The sequence below is a fragment of the Sturnira hondurensis genome, unplaced genomic scaffold (genome assembly GCF_014824575.4).
Source record: "Sturnira hondurensis isolate 20B ecotype Veracruz unplaced genomic scaffold, ASM1482457v3 Scaffold0007797, whole genome shotgun sequence".
NCBI lineage: Eukaryota > Metazoa > Chordata > Mammalia > Chiroptera > Phyllostomidae > Sturnira > Sturnira hondurensis.
In genome coordinates, this window is record NW_028080428.1 from 2815158 (window position 1) to 2837431 (window position 22274).

Genomic DNA, 22274 nt, shown 5'->3' on the forward strand with positions numbered 1-22274 from the left:
ACCTCCCCCTCTACCCAGAGTTACTGCTGCGGCCGCCGCCATTTTAGCGTTTTGTCAGAAGCATCCGCGCCGCGAGGAAGCGTTCTTGCTGATTTCCGTGCGGGTGAGAGACTTCGACCCTCTCCATAGTCTTTTTCTTACTCTGCTAAATCTTATCTCACTCATTTGGGCTTCAGGGGTGTCTTAGTGGGGTCGCGGCCTCCGCATCGGTAATAGCTTATTTCGGTGCTCGGCATTTCGCGGTTAGTCTGAAGCGTCCCTTCCCCCACGACCTCCTCCGGGAATATCTCGCTTTCGGCCTCCCTAGTGTCTCACTCGACTTGTCTGGGTATCTTGCCTCGAGGTTCCCACCGAGATAACTGCTCTTTCCTTAGACTTAGGAATTACAACCCCGTTTCGAGAATTTCTCAGGCCTTCAGTTCCTGGTGTCTGGGCTTGTGAGTCTGAAACCCCCCGTCTCTGGCCACGCATGTCTCCATTATGCAGGAGACATAGCTCCAAGGAGCTCCAAGGCAGGCGTGCCTCGTCCCATCACTTCCTGTAATCTCACCCCTCGCTGTCTGGCCTTGGTCGGCGGTTTGTTGCTTCCAAAGGAAATTCTAAATTTCAGAGTCTAAAACGTAGTTATTATAAGGCCCACTTTTCCGGAAATGGTAGGTACTCGGTAATGAGAGGAAGAACCAATCCATAATTTCAGTCAGTCCAGCAAGCCAGTAGTTAAACCTTTGTTTTCTATCATAATAGAAAGTTCCCTCGGCGCTGCGTTTAGGCCCGCCCTTTCATTTCAATTCCCGTTTGAATCTATTACCCACTTCTTACCAACCCTTTTGTGTACGGAGTACTATCTCCATTACACACCTCTCGTTCTTAATTGGTCTGTAGCCACTACTGTAGGGGGGCTTCCTTACTCCCTCTTCCTTTGTTACTGTTCAGAGGTGGGTAAGGAAAAGCTGTTCGGGAATATTTGCTAGAGTGAAAGGACATGCCAGTGTATGTGTGGTTTTTTGTTTTAATTGACGCGGGCCTAAGGTCTTGTCAAAATTGTTTCTCGTTCAGGCAGAGATGGTGAAGCTGTTCATAGGAAACCTGCCCCGCGAGGCCACAGAGCAGGAGATCCGAACGCTCTTCGAGCAGTATGGCAAGGTGCTGGAATGTGACATCATTAAGAACTACGGCTTCGTGCACATAGAGGACAAGACGGCGGCAGAGGATGCCATTCGCAACCTGCACCACTACAAGCTGCACGGGGTGAACATCAATGTGGAAGCCAGCAAGAATAAGAGCAAAACCTCCACCAAGTTGCATGTGGGCAACATCAGTCCCACCTGTACCAACAAAGAGCTTCGAGCCAAGTTTGAGGAGTACGGCCCGGTCATCGAATGTGACATCGTGAAAGATTATGCCTTCGTACACATGGAGCGGGCAGAGGATGCGGTGGAGGCCATCAGGGGCCTTGACAACACAGAGTTTCAAGGTGAACCACCACCCTCTTTGGGAAGAGGGCTGAATACCGGGCTCTGTGCAGAAAATAGGTTGGATAAGATAAGTAAAAGGGAGGGGTTTGGAGTAGAGTTTCAGCTGGTGGCTGGCTGATGTGAAAGGATTAAGTGTGGGTGATGGACCTAAAATAGGGAAAGCTTGGGATTTAGAGCTTTACCTTAGGTGAATAAGACTCTGGGAATAAACCAGTTGGCTGTAGTTTGGAGCCCCTGAGGCTTTTATGCCTGTTAGTGCAGAAATTCTTTCCTCTGAAGATTTGCCCAGTTATGTTGTCTTTGTAGGGGGAGGGGGTAGTAGAGCACATCATAGTTTTTTGTTCTGAATGTATTGCCTCAGCACAGTACAGGCATACCTCAGATACATTGTAGGTTCAGTTCCAGGCCACTTTGCCGTGAAGGGAGTCAGTTGATTGAGCAGGTTTGGTGGTAGAGGGTCTTACCTAAAATTTGAGGGGGAAGAAAAGCAACATCTGGGAAGCATAATAAAGTAAGGTAGCCTGTACCAGCATTATTCTTTATTTTATATGTAAAGAGTCTGGAAAAGCTGTTTGACACATTTAAGAGTAGGAACCCTGTTCAGCTCCTGCACCTTATCCCAGCTCAGTTTCTCAGTAAAGATAACGAGTGATTAGATAAACTGGTGCCTTTAAAGGGCTACAGCTCTTGTGCCTGGACCAAGAGGTTCTATTTTGAGGACGAGGCTAATTTCAGGAGTTTCTGAGGAGGAGGTATTGAGATATTTTGGGGGAGGACAGTAATGGCAATGCCTTTACACTGGTTTGGGGGGCTTAACATCCTTTGTGAATAGAGCACTTAGATGGGTGTTACCTTGCAGCCTTGACTAGGTGGAACGCCTTAGTGTGCCTGGAGGCCAGAATGAGTGATACTTTGGGAGGTGTCTTTTCTTGGTTTAAGGTCTAAGCTTCTGTGGCAAGAGTGGCAATCAGGAGGGGGCTGGTAACCATGGTGATTAACTTCTTTCACACATACCCCCCCTTGGAGTCCCTAGTGTCAATAAAAGACCCTTTCCCCTTTGATTGTCACTACTTCCAAGTTATTGGGTATTTCCACAACTCCTTGCTCTGTTTTTAATCTGCATACCAACCTTTTTTAGCCCAAACCAAGATAGTGGCCGCTGTGCTGCTCAGCACTCCTGTTAAGAGTAATTGCTGCTGTGTTTGCTGTTTATTTCCCATAAATTGGGCCTGTCTTAGAACTGGAAGTCTGATCATCATTCTCCCAAGTAATGGGTGCTCTGTGTCATGGGTATTGCTGTGCATTATTAAGAAGTGTCAGGTCTCTCGGGTCTAGTTTGTTTTTCTTTTTTAATTGGTAAGTTGAGAATTATTTTGTGTCAACAACTTAATTGGGAACAAAGGCTGCTCTTGTGGAGGGTTTGTGGTCTGATACCTAATTTTTGGGCAAGGAGAGGTGGTGGTGTCTGCTTGTAGTAGTTACATGTGTAAGGGAAGAGCAGTGTGGATTGATTGAGAACAAACCCTTTAGCATTTGAACTCTAGGCTCTCTGTTTGCCCTATTTTTATTATTAGCCATTCTCCTCAATACTACTAGTAGAGTTCTAAGTGTATGCCGGGTAGCAGTATTTATTAGTGGTCTTTTTCAGTTTCTCAGTATTAGGTATACAGCTTGGCCCTCTGCATAAGGGGACTTCCATCCTCAGGTTGAAAAATATAGTTGACCCTTGGACAACACAGGTTTGAATTTCAGAGGCATAAGTGAACCCATGTAGTTCAAACATGTTGTTCAAGAGTGAACTGTTTTTTATTGTTTGCCCATTAAAAAAATTTTACTTTGGGTTTTTTAAAAACTTTTTTTTCCTAGATTTTATTAGGGCATTTATTAAGGATTTTTTGTGTTTTGAATGTGCTTGGTTGGTTCCTTGGTTACACTTATTTTCTCTGATTTTGTTAGGTGCCAAAGTGGCCCTTTGGGCAAATGCCTGAAGGACACAGGTTAGTACTTTAAAGCACTCAAATATTTAATTGCATATCTTAAGTCTTAACCCGCAGCCTTCACATACCAGATATAATGTTTAAAATAGGACTTTTTTTGGCATTTTGGTCCTTCCACCGCTTTTCCCTTTTGTAGCCTCCCAGAACCTAATTTTATTTTGTAGGTGAATTGTGTATTTACTATTTTCTGTAATATTAGACGAATAGATGACCTGTTGACTCTCCCCTGGTTCTAACCATTCATTTGACATCTGCCATGTTTGGTTGCATCACAGTCAGTTGCATTAGGAATTTTTTTTGAATTTTGCTCACCATGAAATTGGTAGATTATGTTTAAAACTTAAACTTTTCCAGAAAATTTTTTTTTTTAGGTCTTCAGAAGTGGTATTTTGCATTTTCTTAGTACAAATTGTAGTTCTCAGCAAAAATAGTGATAAGTACATATTCTTAGAATATCAGATCCCTAGTTTAAGGTTTTTGAAAAAGTACTTTAATCTTGCTAAAATGAACAGTTTGATCCACTGCCTGATATTACTGGTTACTCTCCATTTTTCTATTCCCCCCTTTTTCTTCCACAGTTTTCATAATCTTTAAGAAAAAGTCGGGTACCTTGTGAACTCCCTGTCCGGTTTCCTTTGATTCTACTAGAGGTCTGTTGTCAGGTTGTAAAGTGTCCTTGTTAGGATAATAGAACCAGCAATTTAAAAAAACCCAGTTAAAGGGCGGGTAGTCAGTCCTTCAGTGTACGGTTTATTCCTTCTCCCCTACTACATGAGTGTTTTTTCCACGAGTCTGAAAATTGCTTATCATGCTAAGCCATGGATGAAGTCTGGATCACTCTCTGTCAGTGGTAACTTCTTGTTCTATTCTCTTTGATTTTGGAGTGGGTTGAGAGTCTGGGGGGACTGATCTTTACATTCCCCTGCCTAATGAAATCAGAGTCTTGATAGTGAAGATTGGAGGTTCCAGAATCTTGTCCAAGCACTCTTCTGGTTTCTTTTGACATTGGGCCACAGAGTAGTTTTTGTCCATAGTTACTTGGCAAAGATGTAGATGCTTATTTTTGAGTGAAAGTAGTTTCTTTCTTAAGAATTAAACTAGTGTTAGGTGTTAGAGCGAAAGCATTTCTTCATCTAATCTTTGTCTGAAATCAGGTCATTATACTAAATTTATATATTGGACTTAAAAAAAATCTTTGTGGCATTGAGTCCTACATTAGCGTTGTCTAGGTAAAGCCATTGCTATGACCAGAATCTGGGGTAGGGGCTGGGGCTATGACTAAGAGTGATAGCAACCCTTCTTGCGTCTGTTTCTTCAAGGCAAACGAATGCACGTGCAGTTGTCCACCAGCCGGCTTAGGACTGCGCCCGGGATGGGAGACCAGAGCGGCTGCTATCGGTGCGGGAAAGAGGGGCACTGGTCCAAAGAGTGTCCGATAGATCGTTCGGGCCGAGTGGCAGACTTTACCGAGCAATATAATGAGCAATATGGAGCAGTGCGTACACCTTACACCATGAGCTATGGGGATTCGTTGTATTACAACAACGCATACGGAGCGCTCGATGCCTACTACAAGCGCTGCCGTGCTGCCCGGTCCTATGAGGCAGTGGCGGCTGCAGCTGCTTCCGCGTATAATTACGCAGAGCAGACCCTGTCCCATCTGCCACAAGTCCAGAACACAGCCATGGCCAGTCACCTCACCTCCACCTCTCTTGATCCCTACGATAGACACCTGTTGCCGACCTCAGGAGCTGCTGCTACAGCTGCTGCTGCTGCAGCAGCCGCTGCTGCTGTTACTGCAGCTTCCTCTTCATATTACGGGCGGGATCGGAGCCCCCTGCGTCGCGCTACAGCCCCAGTCCCCACTGTTGGAGAGGGCTACGGTTACGGGCATGACAGTGAGTTGTCCCAAGCTTCGGCAGCCGCGCGGAATTCCCTGTACAACATGGCCCGGTATGAACGGGAGCAGTATGCGGATCGGGCGCGGTATTCAGCCTTTTAAAGCTTGAGGTGAGAGCGGTGGGGTGTCACCTGTTCTGGTTTTGCGATCCCTCCTGCAGCCCAAAGGCTCCAGTTAGGCTGCCCTGCTTGCTTGCTTTTTGCAGGGTTATGGTAAGGTTACTAGCACGTTTTAGAGGCTAGGGAAAAGTCCTAACTAGTTAACTTTTTGAAATATGTAAACATACTTAGCCCTCATGGCTATTATTCCAGGGCTCCTGGTAGTGGCAATCAGTCTGATTCTATTTATGTCTGGAAAAACAAAGAATTGTGTGATGAATCTTAAGTCACACCTGTGTTCTGTAATTGAACTGAACCTGAGACCCAGACATTCAGACTTGACTTGTGTGGTTTTTCAGAGCCTTTGTTGAAATTCTTAGGTATGTGACATTACTAAGGTCTGCAGGTTTCCTGTCTGCTTTGTGCTGTGTGAAAGGTCTGATATGACCTGTAATGATAAAAATCAATAACTGTATAGTTACCTGGTCATTACTGCTCTGGTCCCAGTTAGTATGAAGACTACCCAAATGGCATCATCTTAATCTTGAAGCAGCGTATTTCTGGCATTCCTGAACAGTTCACCCACTAATGAGCTATTAGGAAAAACTCACTTGATGTTGGGGCAGAGAGGAACAGAAAAATTACCTCCTTTTGATTTTATAAAATTGAGTCCAACAAAGAATCTGGGGCATAGACTCAAATCCAACTTCTCCACACAGCTCAGATTCATTCCCTGAATAGAATGCCCACTCCATTGCTTTATCTTTCAATCTGTCCTGTAACAGCCTGTTTGCTTTGTTCTAGACTGTCCCCACAGTGTTAGATTTGACATTCTCTCCACTTCTTTAAGATAGATAATATATAAGTGTGCATATGCACACTTGTTAATTTTACTCTCTTTGATATGTTGAAGTACAGTGTTGAGAGCTTTGCCTTAAGCCAGCGATTTTCAACCAGTTGTGCCATAAGAATTTAGGGGCTTTTTCCTTAGACTGTCAAATAAAAAATGACAACAGTCAACACAACAGTTGTCTGGTGTGAATGAATCAAAATTACACCTTTTTTTAAATCAGATTGGCAAAAAGTACAGTTTTTGGTGTGCTGCACAATTTCATTAATTAATTTATGTGTGCCATGAGATGAAGAAGGTTGAAAATCACTGTTTTAAACAGATCACTTCCTTCATCTTTCTGCTAGTTACGGGCATTTAATCCTCTCGAACAGCCACTCTACCTTGAGTCCTCTGGCTTTTTCCTCTGTTGCACACTTTGAATGTCATGATTCATTTGGCTCTACTTGAGTATATATATCTCTTTCGATGCTTGCCAGCTTTGGACTCTGGGTGTTTGAGATTGCTGTTGTATTAAAGGGTGATTTCTCAGTGCCCTTTGAGTATCCTGTAGTGTGTCCTAGATATTGATCCAAAATCCTGCAGTAACAGTGTGGGTGATGCTCCGTCATCTTTTCCATTAGGGCAGAAAGTGTGTAACTTGCCCAGGGTTATTGGGTAGGAAATCACTCAGAGGGCTGGAAAAGAAATTTGGGTGTGTAGCTTACACTTGCCCTTCAGTACTACTTTTAGTTTCTTCCCTAGGCAGGGTTAGATGCCCTCAGGCCTTTCAGCTTGTTCAGTTGATGCTGCATTTGCCTAGACTTTAAATGATTTTTAACTTGGACCTTGGTAGTAACTCCCAGATTCAAATGCACTTTTGACGTTTTACCCCAGAGAGCTAATTGGAACCTTGCTGTTTCCTGCCTTCCAATGACAGTTTGTGATGTGGAATTACCTTCTCTGAGGAATGGTAATGTTAACATCAAGGGAAATGCAATGTCTGCCTACGCTCATGAAAAAATTTAAAGGCCCCAGTCTGGGATTGCCTGACCTTCCCAGTTACTCTCTGGCCATCAGGCTCTTTTCACCTTCAGAGATTACCAAGGTACTATACATGGGTACAAGTAAGTAAACGTAACCAAAGTCAAGTTAGCAGACTTTGTAGAGATGTTCTTTGAAGTTTTAAGTGGGAAAGCCCTTTTGAGCTTTGCTGTAAAGCCCCTGTATTGTGCTCTCTTTCAGGTGGGATGTGTGTGGGCTGAAATTCCAAGCTGCAGTTGTGCATGAGAATACACCCTTCATGGTACCCTGTCTCCGGGACGTTCTCGGCTCTGTGCGTTCAGTCCCTCAGGAACTGTGGACCTTAATTTACCTTGCTAAGTTCAGACCACCTCTTCCTTTCCTCTCTCCTGCCCATTTTCCTGTTCTTCCTGTCCTCCAGTATTTCTGTAGCTTCCCATTCATGTTCTGTTCTCCTAGCAGGCCTCATTGTGTGCAGAAACTCTGGTGGGGGCTATGCCATCTCCCCACCTCCTGCCTCCGGTGGGTGTTGGATTTGGGAATGACCTTGGTGAGAGTGTCACTGCTTCTGAGTCTTTGGCCCAAAGGCTTGTGGCAGGTGGACACACAGTTGGATCACTTTTTTTTCGTTCCAGTGAAATAAATGGTTTTTCAACTTAGGATATGTGTGCTTTGAGAGCGTTCTTGCTTGGGCTTGTGTCTGGGTTCTTTATTTGTCCCCGAAAGCGAGGCGGAGGATGTAAAGTTTGACATTCAGCTCTGAGTGGACATCACTGTTTCTTTCTTGTAGGTGGACCCACAGGTGCCAAAGGAAAAAGAGGGGTTATACAGAAGAACCCAGGCAGGCAGCCTTATTGCAGTAAAGACTTCCTCCCACCAGTCCACCTTTATTTTAAAACCATTACTTACTAGTAGTTTGGAGATACAAGTCTTTTCCTGCTTGAGAAGCAGTCATCACCCATCCTTTACTACTTCCATTCAATCAATAGCCCCCCAATCAATACATCTAGCTGGGCTAACTTGTAAGGAAGAGCTCTAAGAAAAGAAAGGATTTGAGGGAACACTATCACTTTTTATGTCATATGGAAAAAAAATAAGTTTTTAATCCCTTTTGCCATCTATTTATGTAGATCTGACAAAATCCAAAGAATCCCACTAGTACCTCATTACTTGTACTTAAAGCCATTAGAATACCCTGGCATTGAGTTTTACATTATTTAACAATGAGGATGGGTTGGTGAGTGCAGAGAAGAGGCACTTCTTAGCTCTGCTTATGCAAACAGACTGCCTTCCAGATTTTTTTGTCTATACTTTTCTTGCTCCGGTTTTAACATGTATAGTAGGGGAGTATATAATTGGGGCATTTCCCAAAGTCCATTCAACAAATACTGAGTACCTACTGTATGCCAGGTGTCCTACTTTTAAGAAAAGTGGATTGTGATGGGAGGTAAGAAAAAGGAGCTGGTCTTCAGTTGGGTGGTTTCTCAGTTATTTTTTTAGTGCTTCAACCTGACTCATTCATATATGGCCTAGATGGGTATACCTTTGTTATTGATACAACTTGTAATTTATCGAATGTTTGTTCTGTGAAACCCCTTGATAGGTGTTTCATTGTCCTTTCATGCAGTGATTTTTCTGTTAATTGCAGTCTTGCTCTGCCCTCAAGACAAATAATTGCTGAACATGGAAGCTGTCTTTGGTGAAAGGTTAAGTGATTAAGACAAGGGTTGGAAATAGTTCTTCCTCCGGGTAAGAAGTAGTCAGCGACCAAGATTATGACTAATGTGTTAATCTAGGCTATGTTGGGTTGGTTTCCCACCACTGGGAGGTTGTGTCTATTTTGGTCCCTTTTTCTCTTAACCATCACAAATCTAATCTTGTATTGATATACCTCTTGGTCTGATGGGTGGGATTAGCAAGTTTTAAAAGATGATGACTAATTTTCATTGATTTCAACAAATGTTTTGAGTCATATTCTGCAAGTTGTTTTAGGTACTGGGGATACCTACAGTCTTGAAGCTTATATTCTTTATTATTTTTTAAAATTTATCTTTAGAGGGGAAGGGAAGGAGAGAAGGAGAGAAACATCAATGTGTGGTTGCCTCTCATGTGTCCCCCACTGAGAACTGGCCTGCAACCCAGGCATGTGTACTGTCTGGGAATTGAACCGCGATCCTGTGGTTTGCAGGCCCGCACTCGATCCATTGAGCTACACCAGCCAGGGCTGAAGCTTATATTCTAAGAGGGGAGACAAATTTATAAAGTAGAGAATATTTTTTAGGTGGGAAAGTCAGTGAAACCTTTCTGAGGTGGTGATGGGGGATTAAATATGGGAGTAATACATAATTGCATTATGAAACATTCTGTCTGGTTGAAACTTTAAGGGAGTCATTCTTGCTTTTCTGCTTTGAGAGCATGGTCTCACTGTAACAGCCTAGGCAGTTTTTCATGACTGCCAGAATCTGGGTTGGTTTAATGCTGTATTTCCACTATAGCTTTAAAAAAAGTAATGGAGTAATGTTAAAGAGAAAACCCTATTAAGAATGGTGGAAAAAACAGTGAATTCTAAAACTTGATTTGGAGTTAATTGAATTTAACTTGCTGATATTTCAACATTGTTTTTGAAATTGTTTTTGTTTAAGCTTCTAATCAAATATATCTCTGAGTTGAGGCCATGTGGTCTGCTCTGTGTAATTGACAAAGTTATATTGTCTCGCATATAGCTCAGGAGCTACACAGTTTTTCAGGGTGTTGCTTTATTTTAATACAGTGATTTTCCCATAGCCTTTCGTTGTTCATTTTCTTGAATTAAATGTGATTCACATTCACCTTAGAGCTAGTTTTGCACTTACAAAATAGTGCTCACTAGCTGCCTACCATGTGGAGAGGGCAAAGATGAACACAGCATGGTACCTATCCTTACCTTGACTCCACAGTGACTTTCTGTTTAGGCCTTGGGTGTGCAGATGGGTGTATCACTGGAATTCAAGTGGGAAGAGAATTATCACACTCCTGTAGTGATGGCCTCCGGCCCAGCCTGATTCTGGATGGGTAAAAGGTCCTGGGAGGGCAGTTTTCAGGATGATTTTGGCGGTTTGGCTTGGTGTTAGACCTCAATGTTGGCTTAAAAGTCGTCTGGGCATCCTCAAAATTGAGTTGACTTGGGGTGAATGCTAAGTTAAACCAGGCTTCCTAACCTGTGGTTTAATGCATCAGAATTAAACTAGACTCTAGGGGGATAGAGTAGTGAGGTAGACTTTGCATTCATTGTGGTGTGAAGTGCTTTTGCAAACTCCTGGAGGAAAGTTTGCTCAGTACTAGAGTTTTCCGCATGGTCTCATGCTGCAGAAAATGGAATTCCCAGAATGATGGCAATGGGAATCCCTTTGCCAGAAGTACTTTTCCACTGAGGGCTTGGAGAACAGTAGTCGAAGCAGGAGACAGTAGAGGTCAAAAGGGAAAGTCTCCAAGACAAAATTAAGAAATTCCTGTATATGAAGACTTTGAGGAAATTTTGGTTCACTTGAAGAATTCAGAGCTGAATTCTTCATAGGAATGCTTTGTTATTTTCTATGACAAGTACATAGAAAATAAATGAAAATGGGTAAAAACTCAGGAGTAAACAAAAACACAATTATGGGGCTCATAATCATGACCTTGTCATAATCATAGCCACAGTATAATAAAATAATTGTCATTTAACTCCTTTTGGAGAGTGGGGAAATGCAGATGGGTGAGTAGAGAATTTTAAAAAGTGCTAAATGAGAATTATGAGCATCTTAGACACAAAGGTAAGGAACAGCTTAAAAAGCTAAAAACCATTGCTTCTGGGGAGGATGGGGCAAGAGATTTGAAAGCTTTGTATTGTTTGCATGGATTATTTTGATAAAAAATAAAAAGTTTCGTCATTAGTTCTTTTTTCTGTCTTTAAGCCTTACCCGGTGGCTTAACACTTTCCAACATCTCACCAAAATGTGAATCTTATACCAAGAGTAGGGACTTTTGTATTATTTTATTGGCAGGGAAATAGCACCCCTGAGATAAAAGGCAAAGAGATAATAAACTAAAGGAGGAGGAAGTGCTTAGCTAGTGATATCTAAACCAAAAATGCTGAATTTTTCTATGACTGCTCTTGTTTGCCTGACTTTTTCAGGCCAACAGGGAAACAGTGCTCTTTGTCCCGTGGGGCTAGGTCTGTAAGGGCCGGGCCTGGTGGTGGTCACCTTGATATCTACATCAGACATGCTGTTTGCAACAAGGTGCTGCCTCTCAATTTCACTGTGTAAGGAATATTGAAACCAGGTCTGAGAGGTCGGTGCTTAGGTTAGTATAGAACCTCCAGCCCTGGCTGGTGTGGCTCAGTAAATTGAGTGCCAGCCTGTGAACCAAAGAATTGCTGGTTCAATTCTCAGGGCACATGCCTAGGTGGAGGGCCAGATCCCCAGTAGGAGGTGCATAAGAGGCAACCACACATTGATATTTCTATTCCTCCCTTCTCTCTAAAAACAAAATCCTTTTAAAAAATATTTATGCTTAGAGAAGGGAAGAGGGAGAGAAACATCAATGTGTGGTTGCCTCTCGAGTGCCCCCCACTGGGGACCTGGCCCACAACCCAGGCATGTGCCCTGAGTGGGAATCAAACCAGTGACCCTTTTGCAGTCCAGTGCTCAATACACTGAGCTATACTGGCCAGAGCTAAAATCTTTTTTTTTTTTTTAGAACTTCAGTCTGATCTATTTCATCCAGGCTGTTGCAAGGAGAACGAGATACTTTTTACCTACTGGCTTGAGCTGTTACATACGATACTATGATTTATTTGTAGACTCGAAATGGTTTGAAGAGCAGACTTTAGTATTGAACAATTAAAGTTTTTCTGGGAAAGTCAGAGAAGCATCCTGGCAGCTAGGATGCCCCCAAAAGGTTCCTGTAGAATTTTAGTATGGCACATCTATAAAACACAGAAGGTCTAGCAAGGTAGGAAACCAGATTTTGAATATTCTCAAAAGGATTATCGGATGAAATTGATTATGTAATTTTTACATTTTTTACCCCCTTTTAAAATTTTCTCTTCACCTGAGAGCATGTTTATTAATTTTCGGGGAAGGGAGAGAGAATTGATCAGTTGTCTTTTGCATGCACCCTGACCAGGGACCAAACCTGCAACCTAGGCATGTGCCCTGACTGGGAATTGAACCCGTAACCTTGTGGTTTATGGGACAACACTTCAACTGAGTCACACTGGCCCAGGGCTGCTCATGTTTGTAAATATCTGAAGTTTAAATGTATTGCTATATATAGTTTAATTGGAAGTATTTTGGTTTTAGTGGTGGTATGTGAATTAATGATGTATGTTAAAATCAATGATATACCTTAGAGTTAACAGCTTTTTGGATTAGATAAAATATGATTACTTTGCATGAGTGTAAGTGTATTGTTTAAATGGTAGCTGTAGAGATGGAATGCCATTTAACATTTTGCTGCATGTCAAATTGTCCTAAAAATTATTTGACTTTATTTTTCCATCAGCAAGGTATGACAGTGTTTCCCTGAACCCTCATCAACACATCCGTTGAGCTTTTCCAGCCCGATAGGTTAAAATGGTGTCTTACAGTTAAGCTTATCTGTTTTTATGAGTGAGGTGGATCATTGTTTTAAAACCTTACTGCTGATACTGTTACAGAAGTCTTCATTTTCCTGTTGGAGATCATCAGAAGCCATTGGTAAAGAGCCATTTGTATTTCCTTTCTGTCTTTTGATATCCTTAGTCCTTAGCTTTTTTATTTAACAATTTTTTAAAAGATTTTATTTTCAGAGAGAGGGAAAAGGAGGGAGAAAGGGAGAGACATCAGTCGCTCGCTGTTCACGTGCCCCCAACTGAGCACCTGGCCCACAACCATGGCATGTGCCTTGACAGGGAATCGAACCGACAACCTGGCTTGCAGGCCAGTGATCAATCCACTAAGCCACACCAGCCAGGGCAGTCCTTACCTTTAAAAAATTTTTGCTGTTTTGTTAATTTGTGGAAGCAAATATATAGATTTTAAATACTAGCTCTTTGTGATATGAGTTGCTAGTGGGTTTTTTTTTTTCTTCCCAGTTTGTCATTTTTATTTCATGATGCTTTTGCTATGCGGGAAAGTGAAATGTATGGTAGTTGAATTTCCAGTCTTCTTTTTAGGACTTAGGGATTTTGTATTATACTTGGGATTTCTACACTTGAAAAACATAAGGAAATTCTTTTTTTCTTGTACTTATATGGTTTTATTTACTTATTTTTTAGGTTTTATTATTTTTAGAGAGGGGGAAGGGAAGGAGAAAGAGGGAGAGAAACATTAATGTGTGGCTGCCTTTTGTGTGTCCCCTCACCAGGGACCTGGCCTGCAATCCAGGCATGTGCCCTGGCTGGGAATCAAACTGGGGACTCTGCATTGCAGGCCTGTGCTCAATCTACTGATGTACACCAGTCGGGGGTAGGATTTTATTTTTTAAGTTGAAAACTAATGTATTTGAAAATAAATATAAAGTGTGAGGTAGATATCTAGCTTTGTGTTTTAGATGGTCACTCTGCTGGGGATCAAAATCAAATTGCTGTGAGAGTAAAGCAATTTGATTTTGTAAAGGGATGAAAATACTGTTAATAGAACATACCTCCTTTTCTGATGATAAGAAAGTTGTGTTGATGAAAGACTGGAAATCAGCAGGACGTAGATAGCTTCTACCTACTCTTAACAAACTGTTTTCCAGGTGGGACCACTGCCTTAAACCAAGTAAATCATAGTCTCTAAGGGTTGGCCGGGGGGTCAGAATCAATTCTAGTTGTGACTGTGTGCCTAGAGTGGTGTAAATAAGGCACTTAACGCTTCATGGAGTGGGTTAAATCAGATCGTTGTGATTTGGCTGTTAGATTCAACATGCAGAATCTGCTGAAGAAACCCACCAGTGGAGTTGTGACAATACCCAGGGCTAGAGACAGTCCACCTCTGTCTCTGTTAGGATGGATGAGAATGAACATTTTTCTCCTCACTTATTCCTTCTCTGTCTGGTAACACTATTTTCATCTCTGGTGGATAGCATACAGACCAATTTAGGGGTAGATAACGTAAGTTTTAACTCCTAACTTTTGAAAAAAAATTGCTACCGCAAATTACACTCATTGACCATCTTAAGACAAAGCTTATATGCGATTTTTAGGATGTCATATTTGGTGAAAGAGCTCATCTTACCTGATTTGCACTAATTCTGCGCCAGTTCTATTAGGAGTCCCATGGCCTTCACTCAGGTCCCATGGACTTTTTCTTGAAATGGGCTTCAAGACCATTGGTAGCCTGTTACAAAATCTAAGTTATCTTGTTGCAAGCTACAGCTTCAGACTTGGACCAAGTTATGGGGCCATTATGTTGGCCTAAGTGGATATATTGTCCCGAAGGCTTCCTGGTGGGTGGAAGACTTGCTGAACCTTGATCCAACTGGCTTTCTGTAATGCTTATAGGTCAAGGTGTATGTTACATATATTAGCAGATGTCTTAATTTCTTGGTGTCCAAAGCCATGTTTTTTCTACCCACTCTTGACATCCAGTCCTGGTGCATTCTCTTGCTGCAAGCAAAAACAGCCCCCACCACCCAAATTTTTGGCTTGTGTATAGACCAACATTCCTATTGGTTGGTCCACTTGGTCATCAGAGACTAATTTCTTACATAGTTCATACAACTTTGGATTTAGGAAAAGTCATAATAGGAACATACTGATTTTGCTTTACCAAAATAAGTAATGAAATGTAAACAGTAGCTGGGAATCATCAAAAATTAAGTTGGTCATAAAATTTCTTCCAGTAAACTTCCTTTAGGTTTTAGTGTCCTTATCTCAGCCATTTGTCTTTCCAGATCCAGATTTATTTACTATTTCTTTACTATTCCAACACTTTTGATCTCACTGGAACATCCATTCCATTGATCCAAATTTCAGTTATTATTTGCCTTCCTAATATCACTTCCTTACTCAATTTGAAATCCATAGTCAATAACTGCCATTCTTTTGCCTAACACCCTCATTTTCCTCACAAACCCTGGGGCTGCCCAGTCCCTTAGCTTCATCATGCTTGCCTGGCGAAGCCATAACCCAGATTAAATCCAATTTTCCTATTCATCCACCTGCAGGGTGAGGTTGAAGGTGACTGGAGAAAAGCAGTCTCAGTGACTAGTCTTACTTTAAATGAGCATACACTGTGTAGACCCATAATTTCTGCCAAGCAGCCAGAACAGATCCCTGGTCCATTCCTCTTCCCGCATGTTTACTCAGCTAATGACCTGCTTCATACTTCACTGACAAAACAGAAGCGATCTGAAGAGAAATTAAGCATTCTCATCACTCACCTTCCAGCGTCTGCACCCAGATCCCGTTCTGTCTTGGTAACTGCATTTATGCGAGGCCAGTTGCTCTATGTACACATTAGGGCCTATCCTCACTCCTGCAGTTCTTCCCCTCACGTCATCCATTTTTCCTTTCTACTGGATCAATGTTAGCATTGCAAACATTCTATTCTTTCCATTAAAAGTTCTTGGCTCTACTTCCACTGCCAGTTATGATCACTTCATTTCTTTATTCCTTTTTGTAGCAAAACTCAGAAATTTTTCTGTGGCTTTTGTCTCCATTTATTACCCACCATTTTCTAGCCAACCCAACCCTCTTTAGTCGGGCTTTTCCCTGGCCACTCCACAGGAACGTTGTTAGTGATTTCATGTTGCAAAATAATACACCCTTTATATTCCGGTGGTTTCTCCTGTGTGTTATCCTCGTGATTCAAACTGATGGAAGTGCTACCATCTAAAATTTTTAAATTCCAGCTGATGGACCAGGACATGGTAAGTAAGTAAAGTGTATGTTAGGAGATAAGAAGTTTGTATTAAAGATAGAGTTGAGTAAGGATTGAGAGAGCCAGAACAATGTATTTGTGTGCAGATTAGTGTGATAAATAGGGTGCCCAGACCTTATTGAGAAATTGACATTTGAGCAGACTTGAATGAGATGAAAGCCAAATGAATGAGATGAAAGCCAAATAGACTATTTTTCCTTAATTTTATTTTTTATTTTAGAGGAGGAGAAGTAAGGGAGAAGGGAGAGAAACGTTGATGTGTTAGAGAAACATTGATTGGCTGCTTTCTGTATGTGCCCTGACTGGGAATTGAACCAACAACAACCTTTCCGTGTGCAGGACAACACCCAGCCAAATGAGCTGCTCCAGCAAGGGCTGTCAGGTTCCAGGTTGTAGCTGACCTGTTCTAATATCAAGGAGACCAAGGACAAGAGTGGAGTGACAGGGAGAGAGGACTAAGAGAAGAAGTCGGATAGTTAAACGAATAGTTCAGTGGTCATCAAAGGGTCCTTACTGAGAGAAATAGTCCTGCATTGTTTTTAAGCAGATGAGTAGTACTGTGTGATGCACTGTTTCCAACAGTGGCTTCATTGGGGTATTTTTTTCATACAATAAATCACACCATTTTTAAGAGTACAACCACAATCAAAAGAGAGAACATTTTTGTCACTCCAATAAGCCTTTGTGCTGCTTTGCAGTTAATCCTTTCAGTCCCTGGTCAATTCTTAGTCTTCATCTACCCATTTATATCTTACTAGTATTTTGACATTGTTGATTACACTGTTCCTTAACACTTAATTCATTTGACTTTTAGGACACAACACGCTTGGTTTTCCTACTTTCTCAATTTCCTCTGCTGTTAACTTTTCCTTTCTGACCTTTTGATCTTGGAGACTCTGGAGTTTAAATCTTGGTCTTTGGTGATTCTGTGAATTCAAATGCTGTTCCACATACAAAAATTCCCAATTTATATCTCCAGGTCTTTCTCCCAAACTCCAGATTCATACCTACTACCATTTGACATTTGACAGTATTGCTTGGGTGTCTGAATATTGCAAACACAACTGGTATAAAACAACTTCTAGTGCCCCGCCCCCTCCTTCAGTTACTCTGGCCTAAAACTTAGGGGGTATACATACCCACATTCAGTCTGTTAAGAAGTCTTCTAGTCTCCATGACTGTCAGCACCTAGTCAGAGCCACCATCATCTCTCACTTGGATTTCCTAAGTTCTTTCCTAATTGATCTCCCTGTTTCTACGTTGTCTTCCATTTATTCACAATATAGAAGCCAGAGTGATACTTTTTTCTTTTCTAATCCTCACTCGACATTTTTCATTATTTTTTTAAGGCTTATTTATTTTTAGAAGGGAAGGGAGGGAGAAAGAGGGAGAGAAACATCAATGTGTGGTTGCCTCTCGTGCGCCCCAACTGGACCTGGCCTGCAATCCAGGCCTGTGCCTCAACTGGGAATCTAACTGGCAACCCTTTGGTTCACAGGCCGGCACTCAATCCACTGAGCCACACCAGTCAGGGCCTCGTTGCTTTTATTTAGTTATTAAAAATATTTTATTTTTTTAGAGAGGGGAGAAAGGAAGGAGAAAGGGAGAGACACAGGTTGCTTCTTGCACACCCCCAGGTCGGGGGACCTGGCCCACAACCTGGGCACATGCCCTGACTGGGAATTGAATCAGCAAATTTTCAGTCCTCAGGCTGGTGCTCAATGCACTGAGCCATACTAGGCAGGGCTTTTCATTGCTTTTAGGAAGAGGGAAGAGAAACATCCATATGACAAGAGAAATATTGTTTGGTTGCCCCTCATAAGCCCCCTTAACTGGGGATTGAATCTGCAACCTAAGCATGTGTCCTGATCAGGGATTGAACTTGTATTCTTTGGTGTACAGGACAATGCTTCAATCAACTGGGTCATGCTGGCAGGTAATGGTCACAGCTACCCCTCACCCCCAGGCATTTCATTCAGGACTGGGCTACCCTTTTGGTTTACAGGCTGACAATCCACTGAACCACACCAACCAGGGCATCATTCAGAATAAAATCAAGGTCCCCAGACAAACCTTTTATAGCCCTTGGTTGTCTGCTCCCTCCTCCTATTGGTTGTCCAACTTTATCCTACATTCCTTTGCTGACTCAGCTTCAGCCACACTATACTGGATGGACTTTATGTAGATCTGTTGAATACATGTCAAGCTGTTCCTCCCTTAGCATTTGTACCAGCTATTCCTCTAGGTAGTTCAGCAGCAGATTTGCGGTTTCAAGATGAAAGAAAAGTTGACAAGTGTTCCCAGTAATAAAAATGAGACTGTATCTCTTGCCTCTCTTCTCCATGCTTCTCTGTTAGGTGGCATCACTAATTCCCTCAGCTTTACCTACTGTCTAGATTATGGAGATTTCCAATTGTGTGTCTCTAGCTTCAAGTTTTCTTCTTTATGCTTAAACAAGCTGTGTCTGGCCAAGAGGCCATGAAAACCTGATATTTAAATCTGCACCCATGGTTCCTTCTAATTTGGAGAACACCCAAACTCTTCAAACAGGTATATACAATTTCTCTTTGAGGGCAGTAGTCATCAGTAAATGCTACTACTTGTCAAGAGGAAGGGGTCAGAAGAGGAGAAACTTGATTATATAAGCAGTGACAACGGGGGAAGATGTCTTGATGTTGCCATTACAGACATTGGTTGGGATTTTTCATGTGCTAGAAACTGGACCTCCAAAGTTTTCACACGAAATTACCCTACGCCTTCATTTCCCTAGGACCTATCATTCCTAGGTCAGTGATGCTGCTGAACTTCTACAGGATGGGTGCTCCCTGCCCCCCCCCCAAAGAATTATCCAGTCCCAAATATCAGTAGTGCCAAGGTTGAAACCCTATTTGAGGTGATTTCACCAATTCTCTAGGCTTTGTGTATCATCCGAACCATATGATGGCCATTGGTTTGCCATCATAGTGCCAACCAGTATGATGGCCATAGCCACATAGAGTGCTGAGTATAAAATACCCATTGGATTTCAAAGACATATGAAAAAGAATGTTAAACACTCATTTTTAAGTGATTGTTGTATATTAAGTGATGTTTGGGGTATAATGAATTAAATAAAATACACTATTAAAATGATAGTTAATTTCATGTTTTTTACTTTGACATTAAATAAGTTTTTACAGCATTCTCTTTGATGTTACACAAAATAACGTTGATTGAGGACCTCCTGTGCTCAGAAGCTCTTTCTTTGACTTAATACATCAAACCTGGTATGTCTGAAATAGAAATCCTGAATCTCCCTATTCCAAAATAATTTCTCCTCCAATTGTCTCCATTTGTTTAAATGCTATTACCATCTATGTAGCTGCTCCAGCAAGATTCCTGGTAATCATCCTCGATTCTTCCATTTCTCATTCCCCCTCATCCTTAGGATGTATTATATCAAGTGTTGCTACTTCTGTTCATGTCTTTGTCACATAGTCAAGACCATACAGTCATCCCACAGGACTACTATAGTAGCTGCCTCCTGGCATCTTACTTCTTTTTTCCCTTCTCTTCAATTTACTCTCTAGTCAGTAGCTGGGATGTTGTTGATAACTATAAATCATATCATCACTTGTTAACTTGAAACCTTTCAGCATTGTCCCATTGTATTTAAAATAAAAAGCCACCCTGGCTAGTGTGACTCAGTGGATGGAGCACCAGCTTGCAAATCAAAAGGTTACTGGTTGAATTCCCAGTTGGGGGCATGAGAGGCAACCGATCAGTGTATCCCCATGCACACTGATATCCCCGCTCGCCCTTCTTCCTTTCCTTGCTCTCTAAAAAGTAAAGTCTTTTAAAATGAAAAGCCACCTGGCCGGTGTGGCTTAGTGGATTGAGTACTGGCCTGCTAATCAAGTTTGCTGGTTCAGTTCCTAGTCAGGGACACATGCCTGGGTTGTGGGCCAGATCTCCAGTAACAGGTGCTCGAGAGGCAACCACACATTGGTATTTCTCTCCCTCTTTCCAAAAAATATCTTAAAAAAGGCAGAGATGGTGGAACAGTTTGATAACCTAGGAGGACCCTTTGAGGCTTGGTGGGTTTGTCTGTTGGTCCCACAGTTGGGCAAGAAACAGGAGGGGGAGGCTGGGATCTGTGAAGGACTGAAGTGGGGATGACAGCTCTCTTCCTTCTGCATTCCTGCAGATAGATGGTCACTATTTTCACAGCTCCCTGTACATGTTCCTCCATAGCAGTTTTCACAGATGTAATTAAGGTTTTCTTCTTTACTAGAAATTCGTAACCCAAATCCTGGCTCAGTAGAAATTCAAATGAACTCAGGAACTTTTAGTGTGAGAGGCCTCAAGGGACTGAAACGGTCTATAACGAGAAATTTGGCCTTTGCAAAATAAAGATTTTGTATGCGCAACATGCAGTTTTTCATGTAAGAACTGAGGTTTAGAAATAACTTGTTCTGTTCAGCAGTCTTGTTACATTGGATGAAAGCCACCTTTCCTAGTGTTACCTACTGCAGGGAATGGAAAGATTTTCTTAAAAGATTTATTTATTTTAAATATTTTATTTATTTTTAGAGAGAGGTGACAGGAAGGAGAAAGAGTGGGAGAGAAACATCAATGTGTGCTTGCCTCTCATGGGTCCCCCACTGGGAACCTGGCCTGCAACCCAGGCATGTGCCCTGACTGGGAATCAAACCGGCGACCCTTTGCTCCACAGGCCTGTGCTCAATCCACTGAGCTACACCAGCCAGGGCAGATTTTATTTTCAGAGAGGGAAAGGGAGGGATGGAGGGACCGAGGGAGATAAGCATTGATGTGAGAGAGAAACACTGATCAGTTGCCTCCCACCTGTACCTTGATTGGGGATTGAAACTGCAACCTAAGCATGTGCCCTGACTGGGAATTGAACTGGCAGCCTTTCACTTTGCAGGATGATGCCCAAATGAGCCACACTGGTGAGGGCAGAAAAGATTTTCTAAGGGAAAAATATTTGATGATTCTGCAAGGCTTTTTCCCCTCATTTAAGAAACTTACTTTACCATGTAAGCTGTGCTCTCCAATCCAGTAGCCAGCAGCCAGCTACATGTGGCTAATTATAAGATAAATTCAGCTTTTTAGCTTCACTAGCCACATTTTAAACTAAATACTTCATAGCTACAAATTGGACAGCACAGATACAGAATACTGCCAACATGACCCAGAGTTTTACTGGACCATGCTGATGCAGAACTGTTGTGCAAATCCAACCTTTTCCCTTGCTTACCCTGACAGAAATCAATGTGTGTTTTGGTTAGCACAGGTCCTGTGTTAGCACAGGGCAGCTGGAGATTTAGGTGAGGCCAGCGAAACCTGTGTATATTAATTTCTTTGCCTGATACTTTACAGATCAATCACAAGGAAATCCCAGTATCTTTGTTTTATTCTCCCTTTTTGTAAAATAGGGACAGCCCTATGCCTCCTTGGGGAATGCTGAACCTGAAAGGGCCTTGTGAACTTCACCACCAGTTGGGGTGTATGTACTGACAGGTTAACCTTTCTAGATTGGTGTATCCTACCCCTCCGAAAAGCAGGAAAATACTCTGCTTCACCTATGTCAGGTCAGGATTGTTTTAAGTATAAAATATGTGGGGAAAATGCTACATAATTGTATTCACAGGTAGTCAGAATTTACATGCCAACATCTTCATATAGGATACAATAAAAAGCTTAAGTAGGGTTGAGTCCATCATTAAACTTGTTTATGGGGATAATAAGTAATGGTAATAAAGTAAATGGTAATGGCAGAAATGGACATTTCTAGAAATCTAAAAAATTCTACAGGACACATTTCATCACAGAATGTTGTCACTGCCAGTAATTAATACCCTTCTTGCTTTTCTCAAAATACTACGTTTCTCTTCTTTTGATCTGTCATCACTATCTTTTTATTTTAGCCAAAGTCTAGTCCTAGCAGAATATTAACACCATGGGAAAACTCTTAAACATACTATGAAGTTGAATGGAGTCAACCCGATAGGTTGTTGGTGATGCTCTGGTGTGTCCTTTTCCCAATGCAAGGTTCTGTGGGGTTTGCTTATATCACTGG

General features: G+C 42.0%; 1 protein-coding gene across 4 annotated transcripts; it reads left to right on the plus strand.

Moving 5' to 3' along the window:
• The first annotated feature begins 24 nt into the window (after nucleotides 1-24).
• On the plus strand, nucleotides 25-7982 carry RBM4 (RNA binding motif protein 4). 4 transcript variants are annotated; one of them, XM_037053314.1, is made up of 4 exons: nucleotides 25-103; nucleotides 1057-1474; nucleotides 3432-3472; nucleotides 7545-7982. In XM_037053314.1, exons 2-3 carry the CDS (start codon nucleotides 1063-1065, stop codon nucleotides 3461-3463), a joined length of 444 nt encoding a protein of 147 aa, XP_036909209.1. In that variant the 5' UTR covers nucleotides 25-103; nucleotides 1057-1062; the 3' UTR covers nucleotides 3464-3472; nucleotides 7545-7982. The 4 variants fall into 4 exon arrangements, with proteins under 4 accessions (XP_036909209.1, XP_036909207.1, XP_036909208.1 ...); XM_037053312.1 differs by lacking the exon at nucleotides 3432-3472 and adding an exon at nucleotides 4792-5482; XM_037053313.1 differs by lacking the exon at nucleotides 3432-3472 and adding an exon at nucleotides 5201-5482.
• The last annotated feature ends 14292 nt before the right edge of the window (nucleotides 7983-22274 follow it).

Excerpts from the sequence above, each read along its gene's own strand:
- RBM4 (XM_037053312.1), top strand. The coding sequence starts at position 1,063 with ATGGTGAAGCTGTTCATAGGAAACCTGCCCCGCGAGGCCACAGAGCAG. Across the intron at positions 1,475-4,791 it reads TGACAACACAGAGTTTCAAG|GCAAACGAATGCACGTGCAG; the intron begins GTGAACCACCAC and ends TGTTTCTTCAAG.